General features: G+C 40.5%; 1 protein-coding gene across 4 annotated transcripts in view; it reads right to left on the bottom strand.

Annotated features, from left to right (window-relative positions):
• Window positions 1–1,678: 1,678 nt before the first annotated feature.
• Window positions 1,679–21,895, bottom strand: part of LOC135466769 (nuclear hormone receptor HR96-like) — a 62,368-nt gene continuing 42,151 nt past the window's right edge. For 3 of the 4 annotated variants that reach the window (XM_064744436.1, XM_064744437.1, XM_064744438.1), the window contains 4 exons: window positions 20,837–21,025; window positions 7,624–7,741; window positions 6,359–6,921; window positions 1,679–3,071 (listed from right to left, as the gene is read on the bottom strand). In XM_064744436.1, coding sequence (XP_064600506.1) covers window positions 2,595–3,071; window positions 6,359–6,921; window positions 7,624–7,741; window positions 20,837–21,025 — 1,347 coding nt within the window. In that variant the 3' untranslated portion in view covers window positions 1,679–2,594. The remainder of the gene's footprint in view (window positions 3,072–6,358; window positions 6,922–7,623; window positions 7,742–20,836; window positions 21,026–21,895) is intronic. The other variant, XM_064744439.1, reaches the window with a different exon arrangement.

Raw genomic sequence — 21,895 nt, 5'->3', positions numbered from 1 at the left:
AATCAGACACTGATGGACCTGTCACACACATGTGAATGTACTCACTTGTGGGGGGATGGTATAACAGTATGACAATCAGACACTGATGGACCGGTCACACACTTGTGCATGTACTCACTTGTGGGGGATGGTATAACAGCATGACAATCAGACACTGATGGACCTGTCACACACATGTGAATGTACTCACTTGTGGGGGGATGGTATAACAGCATGACAATCAGACACTGATGGACCTGTCACACACATGTGCATGTACTCACTTGTGGGGGGGGGGGGATGGTATAACAGCATGACAATCAGACACTGATGGACCTGTCACACACATGTGCATGTACTCACTTGTGGGGGGGGATGGTATAACAGCATGACAATCAGACACTGATGGACCTGTCACACACATGTGAATGTACTCACTTGTGGGGGGATGGTATAACAGTATGACAATCAGACACTGATGGACCGGTCACACACTTGTGCATGTACTCACTTGTGGGGGGATGGTATAACAGCATGACAATCAGACACTGATGGACCTGTCACACACATGTGAATGTACTCACTTGTGGGGGGATGGTATAACAGCATGACAATCAGACACTGATGGACCTGTCACACACATGTGCATGTACTCACTTGTGGGGGGGATGGTATAACAGCATGACAATCAGACACTGATGGACCTGTCACACACATGTGCATGTACTCACTTGTGGGGGGGGGGATGGTATAACAGCATGACAATCAGACACTGATCGACCTGTCACACACATGTGCATGTACTCACTTGTGGGGGGGGGATGGTATAACAGCATGACAATCAGACACTGATGGACCTGTCACACACATGTGCATGTACTCACTTGTGGGGGGATGGTATAACAGCATGACAATCAGACACTGATGGACCTGTCACACACATGTGAATGTACTCACTTGTGGGGGGATGGTATAACAGCATGACAATCAGACACTGATGGACCTGTCACACACATGTGCATGTACTCACTTGTGGGGGGATGGTATAACAGTATGACAATCAGACACTGATGGACCTGTCACACACATGTGCATGTACTCACTTGTGGGGGGATGGTATAACAGTATGACAATCAGACACTGATGGACCTGTCACACACATGTGCATGTACTCACTTGTGGGGGGATGGTATAACAGTATGACAATCAGACACTGATGGACCTGTCACACACATGTCCATGTACTCACTTGTGGGGGGATGGTATAACAGTATGACAATCAGACACTGATGGACCTGTCACACACATGTGCATGTTCTCACTTGTGGGGGGATGGTATAACAGTATGACAATCAGACACTGATGGACCTGTCACACACATGTGCATGTACTCACTTGTGGGGGGATGGTATAACAGCATGACAATCAGACACTGATGGACCTGTCACACACATGTGCATGTACTCACTTGTGGGGGGATGGTATAACAGCATGACAATCAGACACTGATGGACCTGTCACACACATGTGAATGTACTCACTTGTGGGGGGGGATGGTATAACAGCATGACAATCAGACACTGATGGACCTGTCACACACATGTGAATGTTCTCACTTGTGGGGGGATGGTATAACAGTATGACAATCAGACACTGATGGACCTGTCACACACATGTGCATGTACTCACTTGTGGGGGGATGGTATAACAGCATGACAATCAGACACTGATGGACCTGTCACACACATGTGCATGTACTCACTTGTGGGGGGATGGTATAACAGCATGACAATCAGACACTGATGGACCTGTCACACACATGTGCATGTACTCAATTGTGGGGGAAATGATATAACAGTATGAGATAATTAGAGAATCTGAAGTATGTTACGATACAAAGTTTTAGTAAATCAAGATGTGTACAACATAAAGTACGTGTACAACATGAAGTACGTGTACAACATGAAGTACGTGTACAACACGAAGTACGTGTACAACACGAAGTACGTGTACAACACGAAGTACGTGTACATAAAACAGAATGTACATTTGAGTGTGTTCAAGTTATGCTTTCATTCAAAACAAAATCAATGAAGAAATGCAAAGCAGTAATTCTGAAGTTTATAATTCACTACCTGTCAAATTTGTATAATCTCATTATAAACTAGACTACACACGTGGCTGGTTCACCTGAAAGCCTCTCATATTATGTCACCAACATGTCTTTTCACAGGTAACAAATACATGTATGTACAAAAAAATATCATTTGGAGAGGGCACTTCATAACGATGAAATAAAGCTTGCAGAGCTGTGAACCTTTCACCTGAAGCACAATAAGTCTTCTGTAAACATAATCCTTGAGTCACTTGGCACTTAATCTCTTTTTTTCTCCCACCTACATGTACATAAGTTTAAACTACTTATACATAGTTAAACCTGTATTTGGTGAGGTTCTTGCCTGCTCTTCTTCCCAATTAACAGAAACATAACCTGTGAGACAAATATTTCTATAAATACTTCCTTGGCTAACATAAACAACACATCAAACCACCAATTCTCAGTGACTCTCCCAGCGGTTTGATGAACAGTACATTCATTGAGCAACTCCTCAGAATCACGGACTTAAATTAAACACTTCCACTAGTAAGGGTTCCATGCGCGATATATCCAGCTGGGCAGCCATTTGTGAGCTGTGCTCCCCAAGCGACCGCACATCCGTCAGCTTCATGAGAAGTTTGGGGTAGAGCACACGCGCCTCGCTCAGCGGGTACTTGGACTCCACATAGAGTTTCATCCAGAGCGAGAACTTCTCCTGGACACTGGACACTAGGGTTTTGTTCTTCAGGCTAGCACGATCAGGTGAGAAGAGTTCAATGACAAACAGCAGTATCATGATGATCGGGTCACACTCACATAGCTGATGGAGACTGGTGACAAAGTTTATGTGGTTAGAAAAGCCCGTATCCCCAAGCGAATGTAAGACATCAGTCTTTAGGGCATGCTGTACATTCTGGTCTTTGAATACCCAGGACAACCTTTTCTTATCCATACTCGTGGCTGAACGTAAATACATTATCTCCATGACTCCACCCTGACAAGAGAGGAAGAAAGAAGTTAAGAGACTATAAACCTCCACCTTTGACAGGAAGTAAAGCTGGGAAAAAATGGGAGCTTATGACCCAATTCAAAGCAACTGTTGACCGTATGGCCATCAGCAACTCTGACCAACAGTGTATGCCCAGTTGAGTTGAATCGCGCCTTGTATGCTAAACTTTAGGTTCCCAAGGTCACTGACAATGGTCTCTGTAATACAGACTACGTGCTGAGAACGCAGCTGCCCACATCACCATTTTCACAGTGACCATAGAGCATACTGTAGGACTGCTTCTAAATAATTTTTAATACTTTAGAAAAAGAAGCCAATTTCTAAACTAAGTTCAATGCTTTACTTTACCGACATGGTGGCAAGGTGTTCTAAGAGCTTGCCTGTAGCAGACACATGAACACAAGACTTCAGCTGAATACAAAGCATTGTACTTGATACAATCCTTAACTGTACTAGTTTTAGCTGCTTCTGAGCCTAATAGTGTCCGCCTCAACGTCAGGAAGCAGGGATCAAAGCCGGGTCTTGTTTTACCAATGACTTCACTTGCATGTTGCTGCCTCGCTTGCCGCTCAGCCTCACAGGAAAACAGAACTGGTTGACCCAGTGACAGCATAATGTGACATGCCTAGTGTCTTTTACATAACACTGCAGTGGCATCATGGACTTGCCCCGCCACAAGAAGACACAGCATATGTGCACACCTTTTTGACTTCAGGTCATATGATCGAAAAATTGCTAAGCATGATGTGAAACCCCAAGCATATATACAAACATATAAAATACCACTGATGTTAAAATGATTTTTACATTTGAAAAAGTTAAAATGCAACCTGCTTTTCAAACTTAAGGAACTTTATTACCTATTTTGAGTGAGTGAGTGCTTAGGGTTTAATGTTGTACTTAAAAATTTTTCAGTCATGTGACTATGAAGGGGTCCTAAGAGTGCATGTAATGTGCCTCCTGGTTGCATGAAGGATTTCCACTACTCTTTTATGAAGTCCTGTTTCACTGAGATGACTTACCCAAGAAATAATTCGCCCCGCCCGAGCCATTATACTGATACAGGTCAACCAGTCATTGATTTATCCCCTTAATGCTGAACGTCAAGCGAGGAAGCTACAACTACCTCTTTTAAGGTCTTAGGTGTGACCCGACCTAGGATTGAACCTGGATCTGCGGCCCCCAAAGTGGACGCTCTACCAACTGAGCCATCGGGGATGGTCGCTATTTTGAACATTAACACATGCACACATAAGGCTGATATTTTGTGAACGCTAATTATTTGGGATATTCTAAAATAATTACAAAAATTTTACTGGCTTTTTTTGGCCAAAAATCTCCAGAACAGCCTCTTTAACACTGCTTTAACTAAGACTGGATGCCAACTCTAATAGTTATGGTATAGGACATACACATACTGCATAAAGCTCTTGCTGATTTAAACAAATTTTAAATTTTTGAATTCTATAACAGCATCACTATCATTAAATCTGGTGGATGTAGTGTAAAACCCGTCCTATTAGACTCTCTTTATAGTTACTGTCACTATCTCTCTGTGTCATTCTCAATGCTCAATATGCCATGTATGGCACTGTTTTACATTTGGCTACAAACTAAACATCTCACTGCATGTAGATGATACGCACTCTTTTAGATTTGGCCATGTAGCCAGATCATAGGCACTGTCTCACATCAGGCTACAAACTAAACATGTCACTACATGTAGATGATAAGCACTCTTTTAGATTTGGCCATGTAGCCAGATAATAGGCACTGTCTCACATCAGGCTACAAACTAAACATGTCACTACATGTAGATGATAGGCACTCTTTTAGATATAACCATGTAGCTCGATGATAGGCACTGTTTCACATCAGGCTACAAACTAAACATGTAACTACATGTAGATGATAGGCACTGTCAGATCTGGCCATGTAGCTAGATGATAGGCACTGTTTCAGATTGGGCCATGTAGCTAGATCATAGGCACTGTCTCACATCAGGCTACAAACTAAACATGTAACTACATGTAGATGATAGGCACTGTTTCAGGTTTGGCCATGTAGCTAGATGATAGGCACTGTTTCAGATTGGGCCATGTAGCTAGATCATAGGCACTGTCTCACATCAGGATACAAAATAAACATGTCACAACATGTAGATGATAGGCACTCTTTTAGATTTGGCCATGTAGCTCAATGACAGGCATTGTTTCAAATCAGGCTACAAACTAAACATGTAACTACAAGCAGATGATAGGCACTGTTTCAGATTTGGCCATGTAACTAGATGATAGACACTGTCTCACATCAGGATACAAACTAAAAATGTAACTACAAGCAGATGATAGGCACTGTTTCAGCTTTGGCCATTTAGCTAGATGATAGGCACTGATTCAGATTTGGCCATTTAGCTAGATAATAGGCACAGTTTCAGATTTGGCCATTTAGCTAGATGACAGGCACTGTTTCAGATTTGGCCATGTAGCTAGATGCTAGATTATGTATACGTCCTTAATAGATGTCATGTTAATTTTATGGAACTAGTCCTTGGGAATTTGACTTGGGAATCCTTTTCTGCTGGGCCCAGTTTCACAATGCAGAGTTCAACATTTTTAATCAAAAATATGTCGTACGATATTTTGTACGTCATGAACACTGCACCATTGTCCCATATGTGCCATTATCGCACATGTACAACATCTTTGTGAAACAGGCCCAGATCTGGGATTTGGACAGTTTGCTTACTTTACTATCTTCAGTCTTTGTCATCCACAAAAATCACTGAATGAAAAGGAATCCTTCCAAATGGTAAAAAGAATTCACAAAGTAAAACAACAGGTCTTTGTACCGTTTAACAAATTCTAGCCAGTGTGATATACCAAAGCATTCTTTTAACAATTGGTTGTTGTTGCTGTAAAAAAAATGACAAAATAAGACACGCATATCCATAATATGCACATCTTAATAAACATTAAAATGTGACCATAAAGATCTGAAGATTTGCTTGAATAAACATCTTGTGAAAAGGTTGAAGTTTTACAATAAATTACCAAAATTTAGCGAAAACTTAAGCACTAAACTGATATGTGTAATATATATATATATATATATATATATATATATATATATATATATATATATACCGATATGTGCCATTTTGTAAAGTAACCCAATTTTATGGACTGAGTGCTGAATGTCATATGTGTACCCCACAACAAGCTGCTTGCTCACAAACAATTCTCCTATTCAAACACACACATGTACTGTACCTTCAACAGAGCTATTTGATCTTCCTGCTTCAAATCCCGGAACTCTGGAATGGATTTTGAAAACTTTATCAGTCTTTTAATGAAAACATCTGTCATGTTAAATAGGTCATCAGCACTTCGCACACTTGACTGCAGCTTCCTCGACTGTTCTGCATCATATGGTGCATCAAAGATGGCACGGTATGTTGAGGTGATATGGCTGATGTTTGAGCGTGTCTCCTCTGACAGTGGTGTAATAATGTCATCCTCATAGCCTAGCTTCTCTGTCTTAATCACTAAATTTCCAGGATCACTAAATGAGGTGGTAACTGAGCTTGAGTCTGACAGTGGACTCCACACCTTATCACAGTGTCCAAGGGGACTCTTGCCAAGCACCTCCAGGGGACTGTTGGACACTGATCCAGACACTGATCCAGACACTGAGCCCGACTCCTCCCCATACACATGACCTGCCACCGATTCTCCACCAGAGTTTAGCACATCCTCCTCCTGGTCAGAGGTCACCAGGTGGTCATTGTGCTTGTAACTGTTTCGTCTTCGTCGCTTCTCTAGTTGGCTATCAGCTGCAAACGAAAAGAAGAACAAACTTCAATGACAGTCTGGTATCTCAAAAAAAAAAAAATTCTTCTAAGACGAGTTTTTGTCTCCATTTGGATCAATTTTCCTTCAAATAACTCAAAAAAGAACACGTGACTGATAGTGAAGGAAATACAATGCATAATTTATTCCCTCTTAAATGATTTATAAACAGATGTGTCCATTCTTTCATGGTTTACAGAGTTTGTTGCCATGCACAACATAATCCTCAGGGCACGTTTTAAGGCTTTAAGGTTACCCTAAAGATCGTGTCTCTAAATTTAGGGGTTTAGGTTTGCCTCTCCAGCTTTGGACATAGACATGTAGGTATCAAAACCTGGGAATGGGTAATCCTTTTCTTATCTTTTCAATGGTAGTTTTGCTTCAATCCAAATGTGTGAATTTGACACCTGCACAGAGTCTTCGGAAAAAAAAAAGAATGTTTCAGAAATGTCACAGTATGACTAGAAGCAGTTGATACAAGCAAAGAAAATTTATTGGGTAATGTTAACTTTGATCATTTGAACTGTCAATGTGTCAAAATTCGAATACATGTACATGCATGTTCTTAAATACAATGTGGAAAGAAAAATCTCTCCGGATTATAAAACCAATGCTACCAAACATATACCTAATGATGCGATGCATCAGGAGGCAAAACTGTCAATACAGTAAAGTAATCAACTTACTTAAAATCCACTCCTTTTTCATTCCTATGTTGAAACATTTCTTTAATCTGCAACCAGCACAGAACTTTCTTGTGTGAGCATCTAGCCGACAATTGCCATCAAAGCTACAGGAAAAGGACTGTGGAACATAGAACAGGGAGGGGCATAAGCATATCGTAAACACACAATTCTTCGACAAAATATTTTACATAATCTGGAACATCATATTAAAACTGCAACCATGTATTTTAGTAGTATGAGTATTTGTTTATTTTCACAACATAGATCTGTATTTTCAGATGAGGAGTTTGTGGAGACTATGTACCTTGTGGAATACAGGTGTAATTTATAATGTCCTCTACATTGTACAACCATACTGCAGAAGTTTTTTCTTTGTTCACGACCAAAATTTCTTTCTATGGTGAAGTAAGGCAACACCAATTGTATGGTATTTTGTCTTTTACAGGGGAACTGACACTGCAAATCCAACAATGGAAAAAAATTTAAACTGAAAATCAATCTGTTGTCTTTTCCAAAATATTTTTTTATGATTTGCCTTTTTTTTTGATCATATAAATATGTTTTTAACATGAACAATTGCTCAGACAGGCCATATTTCCTACAAATTTGTTAATTTTTTAATTTTAATTTTATTTTCATACTCTTGCGATATTTAAAATTAACATTCATTCTGCTTTCTAAACAAAAACTTGAATTAGTGTGGCCTAATCTATATGGTGCTGCTCTTGACAAACAGAACAGCAAACAGTGGTTAGAATCTGTACCAGGTATGTCCAACACAATACTACTGACCTACATCACATTCAGTAACACAATAATTTAATCAGTTACTAGATGGAAGTCCAACAGTCAAAGAACACTTGAATAAAGCATAAAAAGTACATTAAAACAAGGAGCCCAATGACTAGAATTACTTGTCTGTGTTACCATTCTAGGCACTATGGTTATTGTCTGCACATACATACATGTATGAGTCTCGAGGGATGCCTTGTGTTTAAATTGCTTCAAGAATATTCAATCCAATACTGGGTAATACCAAAAAGTATCAAACAACATTTAAAGCTGCTACAACGTTCACGATTCAATTACAAAAGGTACATCAACTGATTAACCTAAGAGAGAAAGACTTCAGTTTAAACAATTCATTTTTCACACACCCAGCCTATTGATGACAGTGGACCCTGAGCCTTGGGCTACAGTATTAAACCAGTCCACTGTTATCTGTAAAAGGGTAATTACTGAAGAGGGCCAAATTCTCCCAAAAACAGAAAGATGATAGCTTTTGCCACCATCCACATGCCCCAGTCCTTCCCTCTGCCGACCATCTTCCAATTCAGAGCCGGAGGTCAGCACGGCTCCATTTTGAGGACCTTGTTATTAAATCGTTTCCTGTTACAAGTATGAACCTTAAAAGATTTGTACAGTGATAACTTTTATTAGGTACGAAGCCTTTGAATTATGATATAACTACAATTTTCTTATAGCAAATGGAATAAACATTGGTGGAATATTAGGTCCATTTCAAAAAACCAACAAGCATATGTAGGGAGAGAGATAGCCAGGGCCGCCAACATACCAAGTCCATGTGAGCAAGGTTTATTATCATACAATGGATGTGTATCCATGAACACGGGGAAGCTAATGGAAGCTCGGCACAGTGTAAGCACAGGAAATTGTTCTTGTCAAACACATGCAGCAAAACACTGATCAATCTAGCTTTGAAAATGAAAGAAAACAAATGTAGGGATTTACAAATGCAAACGAATGGTAAAAATCTGATGGCTGGCTGTCTTGGCTAGCATATAACAGTGAGGCAGACAAGTCACAAAACAGCAGCACATGGATCTGTCACTTAGCTCAACATGTACTTCTGAGTGAAATGCAGGAGCAGAGTTACATAATGTCCATGTTCAAAATTGTCAAATAACAGTACTGGAATAACTGATCAATATTGAAACCTGTGCCAGGCTAGAATTTAACATGCACAATAAAATGGAAGTAAACTGATAAAATTATCCAATCCATACCAATATAACTAGAAATCTAGATCTGAATTGGTGCTTAAACCAGACTGACATAATCTTACAATGTGGTTCCATCATTATATATCCATTAAGCAAAACCATTGAATTATAAATGCAGTGGTTATGAACTATATTTCATCTTTAAACAAGTGAAAAGCACACCTGTATAACTGCTACAGACAGAATACATTATCTGTTCCTGGAACATATTCCCTCATGTACTGACCTGGAAAAGCACACCTGCCTGAAGTGAAAAGCACACCTGTATAACTGCTACAAACAGAATACATTATCTGTTCCTGGAACATATTCCCTCATGTACTGACCTGGAAAAGCACACCTGCCTGAAGTGAAAAGCACACCTGCATAACTGCTACAGACAGAATACATTATCTGTTCCTGGAACATATTCCCTCATGTACTGACCTGGAAAAGCACACCTGCCTGAAGTGAAAAGCACACCTGTATAACTGCTACAGACAGAATACATTATCTGTTCCTGGAACATATTCCCTCATGTACTGACCTGGAAAAGCACACCTGCCTGAAGTGAAAAGCACACCTGTATAACTGCTACAGACAGAATACATTATCTGTTCCTGGAACATATTCCCTCATGTACTGACCTGGAAAAGCACACCTGCCTGAAGTGAAAAGCACACCTGTATAACTGCTACAGACAGAATACATTATCTGTTCCTGGAACATATTCCCTCATGTACTGACCTGGACTAAACATATCACACAAAAGGCAAAGAAATCAAAAACATAAATTAAAGCTGTTATCCAACAGCGTTGTCGGGGTCCACACTACTAGTCTTTTACCACTTCTGGTAGCCTGGTGTCTAAACAGTTCATGATAATGAGAAAAACATGAAAAAAAAATAGAAAGGAATGTACTGGATTTGAACCCTAGACTGCCAGGCATCATTTACAATTGGCCAAATACTGAAGACTAGCACAGAGATAAGGCGGCTTTGGTCTTCTGCTGATAGTCAAGGATAAAAGAAAGAAAGAATACATGGTTGCAGAGCATATGTCCAGGGTAAGCTGAAGTGAATGGCCTTATGCAGTCTAGCATGAAGCTCCAGTGTTACTTACATATGATGGTTTTATCAAATTTTTGTTGGTTTTTTGGTCATCAACATGAAAAGAAAAGTAGTACAAAAGTGCAAAAATAATTTTTGCAGATTTGTAATTGTGATATAAAGGGGGACAGATGGTGATTTTAAAAAAATGACCTACTTTTTACTGCCCAGTTCACTTGCATCCCAAACTAAAAGTTTTTTTAAAATATGAGTAGGGCAATCCACCTAAAAACTGTGCATGAAAAGTTTATCTCAACAGGTTTAGCCGTGTAGGAGAAGAAAATTTTTTTAGTTTATCAATAAAATTCACTTCAATAAGATTCAAGTGATCGCTAAATCACGTGATTTTTCAAACAGCACAAAGCATCAAAAGTTGCTTCATATGTTCCTTAAAACTAATAAAGTTTGTTTTTTCTACCTTTACCAGTTTTGGAGATATTGCAACTTTAGGAGTTGACTAAGAACAATGACAGTAGTTCAAACGATTTCAAGAGGTGTCCCACTAGGATACTAGCATGGACCCATAAATATATATCACATGAAACACCATTAAATAACTGCTCACAAAAACAGTCTGATATATTAATTTTATAGAATTTTTTCTACCGAGTATAATGAGTTTGAACGATGGTGTTGTCTTTCTTTGTATCACAGTAGGCAGATAATGTAGACTCATAGGAAAAGTCATGTGTATTACTTCCTTATTAAAGGTTCCAGCTCAGTTCCATGAGTTGATTTCTATCATCAGTCTGTCACAGATGCTTATCCCACTGTTAATATTTATAAGAGCACTGAAAGCTGATCAGTTAAAAATGTCATCAGACTGCCCTCAAGAACTATTTACATCACCATTCCATCAGTTCCCCCAGCAGGCTAACAAACATGAGTGTGTGTCCCTGACTGTGACAGAACATGTATGTAATTTTCCTCTGTATTAATCTCTCCTGTTTGGAGATGGTCAGCCACAGTGAAATGGAAACCAATCACCCAAAAAAGATGCTCTCTGCTAATCTCACACTGATAGTTACAGACAGGGGAATGGATCAGCACAGACTTCATAATAAACAGCACTGACAATATGCAGATAATTATGCAGACCTTGGTATTCATTATTAAATTATTTTTAGCATGAAAACCTGAATCTTGCGAATAATGTTGAGTTTTTAGAAACCTTGACAACTTTCACTTTAATCCACATATAAATGACCATGAATGCATGTTCTTGAGTTAGCATATGAGATTCTTGTACTAGGTTAAAACATCTTATATATTTCTCGTTTTTTTCTTGAACAGTATTAATACACAAAGAACAAATTTAATTACCCAGTCTGGGGAACATTTATGACTGGTCTAGTTTTACATATTCATTTCTCTTCATTCATTTCAATACACTGTGAGTGAGTCCTCACACCTCTGGTAAACCTCAAGGCTTGATGAGTTTTCAATCAGTATACACAGAGTGACAATACACTGTGAGTGAGTCCTCACACCTCTGGTAAACCTCAAGGCTTGATGAGTTTTCAATCAGTATACACAGAGTGACAATACACTGTGAGTGAGTCCTCACACCTCTGATAAACCTCAAGGCTTGATGAGTTTTCAATCAGTATACACAGAGTGACAATACATTGTGAGTGAGTCCTCACACCTCTGATAAACCTCAAGGCTTGATGAGTTTTCAATCAGTATACACAGAGTGACAATAAACTGTGAGTGAGTCCTCACACCTCTGATAAACCTCAAGGCTTGATGAGTTTTCAATCAGTATACACAGAGTGACAATACACTGTGAGTGAGTCCTCACACCTCTGATAAACCTCAAGGCTTGATGAGTTTTCAATCAGTATACACAGAGTGACAATACACTGTGAGTGAGTCCTCACACTTCTGGTAAACCTCAAGGCTTGATGAGTTTTCAATCAGTATACACAGAGTGATAATACACTGTGAGTGAGTCCTCACACCTCTGGTAAACCTCAAGGCTTGATGAGTTTTCAATCAGCTTACACAGAGTGACAATACATTGTGAGTGAGTCCTCACACCTCTGATAAACCTCAAGGCTTGATGAGTTTTCAATCAGCTTACACAGAGTGACAATACATTGTGAGTGAGTCCTCACACCTCTGATAAACCTCAAGGCTTGATGAGTTTTCAATCAGCTTACACAGAGTGACAATACACTGTGAGTGAGTCCTCACACCTCTGATAAACCTCAAGGCTTGATGAGTTTTCAATCAGCTTACACAGAGTGACAATACACTGTGAGTGAGTCCTCACACCTCTGATAAACCTCAAGGCTTGATGAGTTTTCAATCAGTATACACAGAGTGACAATACACTGTGAGTGAGTCCTCACACCTCTGGTAAACCTCAAGGCTTGATGAGTTTTCAATCAGCTTACACAGAGTAACAATACATTGTGAGTGAGTCCTCACACCTCTGGTAAACCTCAAGGCTTGATGAGTTTTCAATCAGTATACACAGAGTGACAATACACTGTGAGTGAGTCCTCACACCTCTGATAAACCTCAAGGCTTGATGAGTTTTCAATCAGCTTACACAGAGTGACAATACATTGTGAGTGAGTCCTCACACCTCTGGTAAACCTCAAGGCTTGATGAGTTTTCAATCAGTATACACAGAGTGACAATACACTGTGAGTGAATCCTCACACTTCTGGTAAACCTCAAGGCTTGATGAGTTTTCAATCAGCTTACACAGAGTGACAATACACTGTGAGTGAGTCCTCACACCTCTGATAAACCTCAAGGCTTGATGAGTTTTCAATCAGTATACACAGAGTGACAATACACTGTGAGTGAGTCCTCACACCTCTGGTAAACCTCAAGGCTTGATGAGTTTTCAATCAGCTTACACAGAATGACAATACACTGTGAGTGAGTCCTCACACCTCTGGTAAACCTCAAGGCTTGATGAGTTTTCAATCAGTATACACAGAGTGACAATACATTGTGAGTGAGTCCTCACACCTCTGATAAACCTCAAGGCTTGATGAGTTTTCAATCAGCTTACACAGAGTGACAATACACTGTGAGTGAGTCCTCACACCTCTGATAAACCTCAAGGCTTGATGAGTTTTCAATCAGCTTACACAGAGTGACAATACACTGTGAGTGACTCCTCACACCTCTGATAAACCTCAAGGCTTGATGAGTTTTCAATCAGTATACACAGAGTGACAATACACTGTGAGTGAGTCCTCACACCTCTGGTAAACCTCAAGGCTTGATGAGTTTTCAATCAGCTTACACAGAGTGACAATACATTGTGAGTGAGTCCTCACACCTCTGGTAAACCTCAAGGCTTGATGAGTTTCCAATCAGCTTACACAGAGTGACAATACACTGTGAGTGAGTCCTCACACCTCTGATAAACCTCAAGGCTTGATGAGTTTTCAATCAGCTTACACAGAGTGACAATACACTGTGAGTGAGTCCTCACACTTCTGGTAAACCTCAAGGCTTGATGAGTTTTCAATCAGTATACACAGAGTGACAATACACTGTGAGTGAGTCCTCACACCTCTGGTAAACCTCAAGGCTTGATGAGTTTTCAATCAGCTTACACAGAGTGACAATACATTGTGAGTGAGTCCTCACACCTCTGGTAAACCTCAAGGCTTGATGAGTTTTCAATCAGTATACACAGAGTGACAATACACTGTGAGTGAGTCCTCACACCTCTGATAAACCTCAAGGCTTGATGAGTTTTCAATCAGTATACACAGAGTGACAATACACTGTGAGTGAGTCCTCACACCTCTGATAAACCTCAAGGCTTGATGAGTTTTCAATCAGCTTACACAGAGTGACAATACATTGTGAGTGAGTCCTCACACCTCTGGTAAACCTCAAGGCTTGATGAGTTTTCAATCAGTATACACAGAGTGACAATACACTGTGAGTGAATCCTCACACTTCTGGTAAACCTCAAGGCTTGATGAGTTTTCAATCAGCTTACACAGAGTGACAATACACTGTGAGTGAGTCCTCACACCTCTGATAAACCTCAAGGCTTGATGAGTTTTCAATCAGTATACACAGAGTGACAATACACTGTGAGTGAGTCCTCACACCTCTGGTAAACCTCAAGGCTTGATGAGTTTTCAATCAGTATACACAGAGTGACAATACACTGTGAGTGAGTCCTCACACCTCTGATAAACCTCAAGGCTTGATGAGTTTTCAATCAGTATACACAGAGTGACAATACATTGTGAGTGAGTCCTCACACCTCTGATAAACCTCAAGGCTTGATGAGTTTTCAATCAGTATACACAGAGTGACAATAAACTGTGAGTGAGTCCTCACACCTCTGATAAACCTCAAGGCTTGATGAGTTTTCAATCAGTATACACAGAGTGACAATACACTGTGAGTGAGTCCTCACACCTCTGATAAACCTCAAGGCTTGATGAGTTTTCAATCAGTATACACAGAGTGACAATACACTGTGAGTGAGTCCTCACACTTCTGGTAAACCTCAAGGCTTGATGAGTTTTCAATCAGTATACACAGAGTGATAATACACTGTGAGTGAGTCCTCACACCTCTGGTAAACCTCAAGGCTTGATGAGTTTTCAATCAGCTTACACAGAGTGACAATACATTGTGAGTGAGTCCTCACACCTCTGATAAACCTCAAGGCTTGATGAGTTTTCAATCAGCTTACACAGAGTGACAATACATTGTGAGTGAGTCCTCACACCTCTGATAAACCTCAAGGCTTGATGAGTTTTCAATCAGCTTACACAGAGTGACAATACACTGTGAGTGAGTCCTCACACCTCTGATAAACCTCAAGGCTTGATGAGTTTTCAATCAGCTTACACAGAGTGACAATACACTGTGAGTGAGTCCTCACACCTCTGATAAACCTCAAGGCTTGATGAGTTTTCAATCAGTATACACAGAGTGACAATACACTGTGAGTGAGTCCTCACACCTCTGGTAAACCTCAAGGCTTGATGAGTTTTCAATCAGTATACACAGAGTGACAATACACTGTGAGTGAGTCCTCACACCTCTGGTAAACCTCAAGGCTTGATGAGTTTTCAATCAGTATACACAGAGTGACAATACACTGTGAGTGAGTCCTCACACCTCTGGTAAACCTCAAGGCTTGATGAGTTTTCAATCAGTATACACAGAGTGACAATACATTGTGAGTGAGTCCTCACACCTCTGATAAACCTCAAGCCTTGATGAGTTTTCAATCAGCTTACACAGAGTGACAATACACTGTGAGTGAGTCCTCACACCTCTGATAAACCTCAAGGCTTGATGAGTTTTCAATCAGTATACACAGAGTGACAATACACTGTGAGTGAGTCCTCACACCTCTGGTAAACCTCAAGGCTTGATGAGTTTTCAATCAGCTTACACAGAATGACAATACACTGTGAGTGAGTCCTCACACCTCTGGTAAACCTCAAGGCTTGATGAGTTTTCAATCAGTATACACAGAGTGACAATACATTGTGAGTGAGTCCTCACACCTCTGATAAACCTCAAGGCTTGATGAGTTTTCAATCAGCTTACACAGAGTGACAATACACTGTGAGTGAGTCCTCACACCTCTGATAAACCTCAAGGCTTGATGAGTTTTCAATCAGCTTACACAGAGTGACAACACACTGTGAGTGAGTCCTCACACCTCTGATAAACCTCAAGGCTTGATGAGTTTTCAATCAGTATACACAGAGTGACAATACACTGTGAGTGAGTCCTCACACCTCTGGTAAACCTCAAGGCTTGATGAGTTTTCAATCAGCTTACACAGAGTGACAATACATTGTGAGTGAGTCCTCACACCTCTGGTAAACCTCAAGGCTTGATGAGTTTCCAATCAGCTTACACAGAGTGACAATACACTGTGAGTGAGTCCTCACACCTCTGATAAACCTCAAGGCTTGATGAGTTTTCAATCAGCTTACACAGAGTGACAATACACTGTGAGTGAGTCCTCACACTTCTGGTAAACCTCAAGGCTTGATGAGTTTTCAATCAGTATACACAGAGTGACAATACACTGTGAGTGAGTCCTCACACCTCTGATAAACCTCAAGGCTTGATGAGTTTTCAATCAGTATACACAGAGTGACAATACACTGTGAGTGAGTCCTCACACCTCTGGTAAACCTCAAGGCTTGATGAGTTTTCAATCAGCTTACACAGAATGACAATACACTGTGAGTGAGTCCTCACACCTCTGGTAAACCTCAAGGCTTGATGAGTTTTCAATCAGTATACACAGAGTGACAATACATTGTGAGTGAGTCCTCACACCTCTGATAAACCTCAAGGCTTGATGAGTTTTCAATCAGCTTACACAGAGTGACAATACACTGTGAGTGAGTCCTCACACCTCTGATAAACCTCAAGGCTTGATGAGTTTTCAATCAGCTTACACAGAGTGACAATACACTGTGAGTGAGTCCTCACACCTCTGATAAACCTCAAGGCTTGATGAGTTTTCAATCAGTATACACAGAGTGACAATACACTGTGAGTGAGTCCTCACACTTCTGGTAAACCTCAAGGCTTGATGAGTTTTCAATCAGTATACACAGAGTGACAATACACTGTGAGTGAGTCCTCACACCTCTGGTAAACCTCAAGGCTTGATGAGTTTTCAATCAGCTTACACAGAGTGACAATACATTGTGAGTGAGTCCTCACACCTCTGATAAACCTCAAGGCTTGATGAGTTTTCAATCAGCTTACACAGAGTGACAATACATTGTGAGTGAGTCCTCACACCTCTGGTAAACCTCAAGGCTTGATGAGTTTTCAATCAGTATACACAGAGTGACAATACACTGTGAGTGAATCCTCACACTTCTGGTAAACCTCAAGGCTTGATGAGTTTTCAATCAGTATACACAGAGTGACAATACACAGAGTGACAATACACTGTGAGTGAGTCCTCACACCTCTGATAAACCTCAAGGCTTGATGAGTTTTCAATCAGTATACACAGAGTGACAATACACTGTGAGTGAGTCCTCACACCTCTGATAAACCTCAAGGCTTGATGAGTTTTCAATCAGCTTACACAGAGTGACAATACATTGTGAGTGAGTCCTCACACCTCTGGTAAACCTCAAGGCTTGATGAGTTTTCAATCAGTATACACAGAGTGACAATACACTGTGAGTGAATCCTCACACTTCTGGTAAACCTCAAGGCTTGATGAGTTTTCAATCAGCTTACACAGAGTGACAATACACTGTGAGTGAGTCCTCACACCTCTGATAAACCTCAAGGCTTGATGAGTTTTCAATCAGTATACACAGAGTGACAATACACTGTGAGTGAGTCCTCACACCTCTGGTAAACCTCAAGGCTTGATGAGTTTTCAATCAGTATACACAGAGTGACAATACACTGTGAGTGAGTCCTCACACCTCTGATAAACCTCAAGGCTTGATGAGTTTTCAATCAGTATACACAGAGTGACAATACACTGTGAGTGAGTCCTCACACCTCTGATAAACCTCAAGGCTTGATGAGTTTTCAATCAGTATACACAGAGTGACAATACACTGTGAGTGAGTCCTCACACCTCTGGTAAACCTCAAGGCTTGATGAGTTTTCAATCAGTATACACAGAGTGATAATACACTGTGAGTGAGTCCTCACACCTCTGGTAAACCTCAAGGCTTGATGAGTTTTCAATCAGTATACACAGAGTGACAATACACTGTGAGTGAGTCCTCACACCTCTGATAAACCTCAAGGCTTGATGAGTTTTCAATCAGCTTACACAGAGTGACAATACATTGTGAGTGAGTCCTCACACCTCTGGTAAACCTCAAGGCTTGATGAGTTTCCAATCAGCTTACACAGAGTGACAATACACTGTGAGTGAGTCCTCACACCTCTGATAAACCTCAAGGCTTGATGAGTTTTCAATCAGCTTACACAGAGTGACAATACACTGTGAGTGAGTCCTCACACTTCTGGTAAACCTCAAGGCTTGATGAGTTTTCAATCAGTATACACAGAGTGACAATACACTGTGAGTGAGTCCTCACACCTCTGGTAAACCTCAAGGCTTGATGAGTTTTCAATCAGCTTACACAGAGTGACAATACATTGTGAGTGAGTCCTCACACCTCTGGTAAACCTCAAGGCTTGATGAGTTTTCAATCAGTATACACAGAGTGACAATACACTGTGAGTGAGTCCTCACACCTCTGATAAACCTCAAGGCTTGATGAGTTTTCAATCAGTATACACAGAGTGACAATACACTGTGAGTGAGTCCTCACACCTCTGATAAACCTCAAGGCTTGATGAGTTTTCAATCAGCTTACACAGAGTGACAATACATTGTGAGTGAGTCCTCACACCTCTGATAAACCTCAAGGCTTGATGAGTTTTCAATCAGTATACACAGAGTGACAATACACTGTGAGTGAATCCTCACACTTCTGGTAAACCTCAAGGCTTGATGAGTTTTCAATCAGCTTACACAGAGTGACAATACACTGTGAGTGAGTCCTCACACCTCTGGTAAACCTCAAGGCTTGATGAGTTTTCAATCAGTATACACAGAGTGACAATACATTGTGAGTGAGTCCTCACACCTCTGATAAACCTCAAGGCTTGATGAGTTTTCAATCAGCTTACACAGAGTGACAATACACTGTGAGTGAGTCCTCACACCTCTGATAAACCTCAAGGCTTGATGAGTTTTCAATCAGCTTACACAGAGTGACAATACACTGTGAGTGAGTCCTCACACCTCTGGTAAACCTCAAGGCTTGATGAGTTTTCAATCAGCTTACACAGAGTGACAATACACTGTGAGTGAGTCCTCACACCTCTGGTAAACCTCAAGGCTTGATGAGTTTTCAATCAGCTTACACAGAGTGACAATACATTGTGAGTGAGTCCTCACACCTCTGGTAAACCTCAAGGCTTGATGAGTTTCCAATCAGCTTACACAGAGTGACAATACACTGTGAGTGAGTCCTCACACCTCTGATAAACCTCAAGGCTTGATGAGTTTTCAATCAGCTTACACAGAGTGACAATACACTGTGAGTGAGTCCTCACACTTCTGGTAAACCTCAAGGCTTGATGAGTTTTCAATCAGTATACACAGAGTGACAATACACTGTGAGTGAGTCCTCACACCTCTGATAAACCTCAAGGCTTGATGAGTTTTCAATCAGCTTACACAGAGTGACAATACACTGTGAGTGAGTCCTCACACCTCTGATAAACCTCAAGGCTTGATGAGTTTTCAATCAGTATACACAGAGTGACAATACACTGTGAGTGAGTCCTCACACCTCTGGTAAACCTCAAGGCTTGATGAGTTTTCAATCAGCTTACACAGAGTGACAATACACTGTGAGTGAGTCCTCACACCTCTGGTAAACCTCAAGGCTTGATGAGTTTTCAATCAGTATACACAGAGTGACAATACACTGTAGCTTTCCTGTACAAATTGGACACTTTATCACTCTTATATATTTGGCTATATATTGCACGTTCAAACGAAAAAACAATGTTTATCTTCTGCGATTACTCCTCACTCAATTCTTGAACAGAACACTCATACCTCACCTATTACAAATCATGAATCAAACAACAATTAAAATTACACACTGATACCATAAATACTGGCTTGCTCTTCAGTCGTACATAGGAAGGTCTTCCAGCAGCCTGCAGATTCTTGTGAGTTTCCCCTAGGCTCTACCCGGTTTCCTCCCACCATAATGCTGGCTGCTGTCGTATACATGTACGTGAAATCTTCTCAAGAACATGTATGGCATTAAACACCAATCAAATAAATAAATAAATGGTACCATAAATAAGCTATGGCAGGATTTTGGCATTGTTTCTACGTATATGTAAGGGTTTCTACAAGTAATGTATAGGAAAGTGTCATGGCTGAAGGTAACAATTAACAGATTGTAAATGAATAAGGACAGAAAGTCTGAAACTTTTACTCCCTGACTGTTGATACTAATTGTGCATTAGTGAAACTCTTGCAAGTTTTCTCATGAAACAAACCATTTTGGTCCTTTGCGAACAGGAATACATGTTGCTCTAGCTTCTCACCTTTGTTTTTAAGGCATTCCTGCGGAAAAAGGCTTTACAAGATTCACATGTGATGGCATCAAAGTTATAGCCCAGGGCCTTATCACCACACACCCCACAGATCAAAATGGACCGGTCCTTAGGCTTGGGGCGACGTTTCTGCTCCCTCTTTGGCTTGGTCAGTATTCTTTCTTCATTCAGCTCAGATGACTTGAAAGACACAGACACAGATAATAGCTTATAACCTAAGGCCATTCCTTTCATAGCACATTAGGATAAAATTGATACAACATCAGAGAAGTTTTTACCTGAGTAATATGACCAAGGGAAAATATGAAAGAAATATCTCACCCCACTTATGGTCACAGCTTGCTTAAATCTTATACCTAGTTATCAAAATTTTTTAACATTTCCATACCAAACACAAGTGCTAAGTTCCTCCCAATTTAATACACATTCTTTCCCAATCACTCGAATATCCTCCATCTGCCTTCTCACTTTTGTTATGAGGCCACATTTGAACCACTTCACCTCCAAATTGGAGGAATGTTTATGATCATACATTCACCTGTTTTATTTATTTAATTAATTTATTTGAATGACATGTATTTCACAAGTTTATTTCAGTCAAGTCCCCTGAGTGGTGGTTCATGTAACCCCTGACCACCTGGCTGGGCAGGTACAGGTACATGATCTATCCAGCACAAATGCAGCAAGCTTGAACGATCCAGTACATATCTGTACTGCAGTCAGCTCGATAGATCCAGCATACACCTGAACTACAGTCAGCTTGATCAATCCAGCACATAATGCAGTAAGCTTGATTGGCCCAGTACATACTGCAGTAAGCTTGATCAGTCCAGCACACACTGCAGTAAGCTTGATCAGCCCAGTACATACTGCAGTAAGCTTGATCAATCCAGCACATACTGCAGTAAGCTTGATCAGCCCAGTACATACTGCAGGAAGCTTGATCAATCCAGTACATACTGCAGTAAGCTTGATCAGTCCAGCACACACTGCAGTAAGCTTGATCAGCCCAGTACATACTGCAGTAAGCTTGATCAATCCAGCACATAC

Source organism: Liolophura sinensis, chromosome 6, assembly GCF_032854445.1.
Source record: "Liolophura sinensis isolate JHLJ2023 chromosome 6, CUHK_Ljap_v2, whole genome shotgun sequence".
Taxonomy (NCBI): Eukaryota; Metazoa; Mollusca; class Polyplacophora; order Chitonida; family Chitonidae; genus Liolophura; species Liolophura sinensis.
The sequence above is the reverse complement of the archived record's forward strand: the minus strand, read 5'-3'. Positions and strand labels throughout refer to the sequence as shown.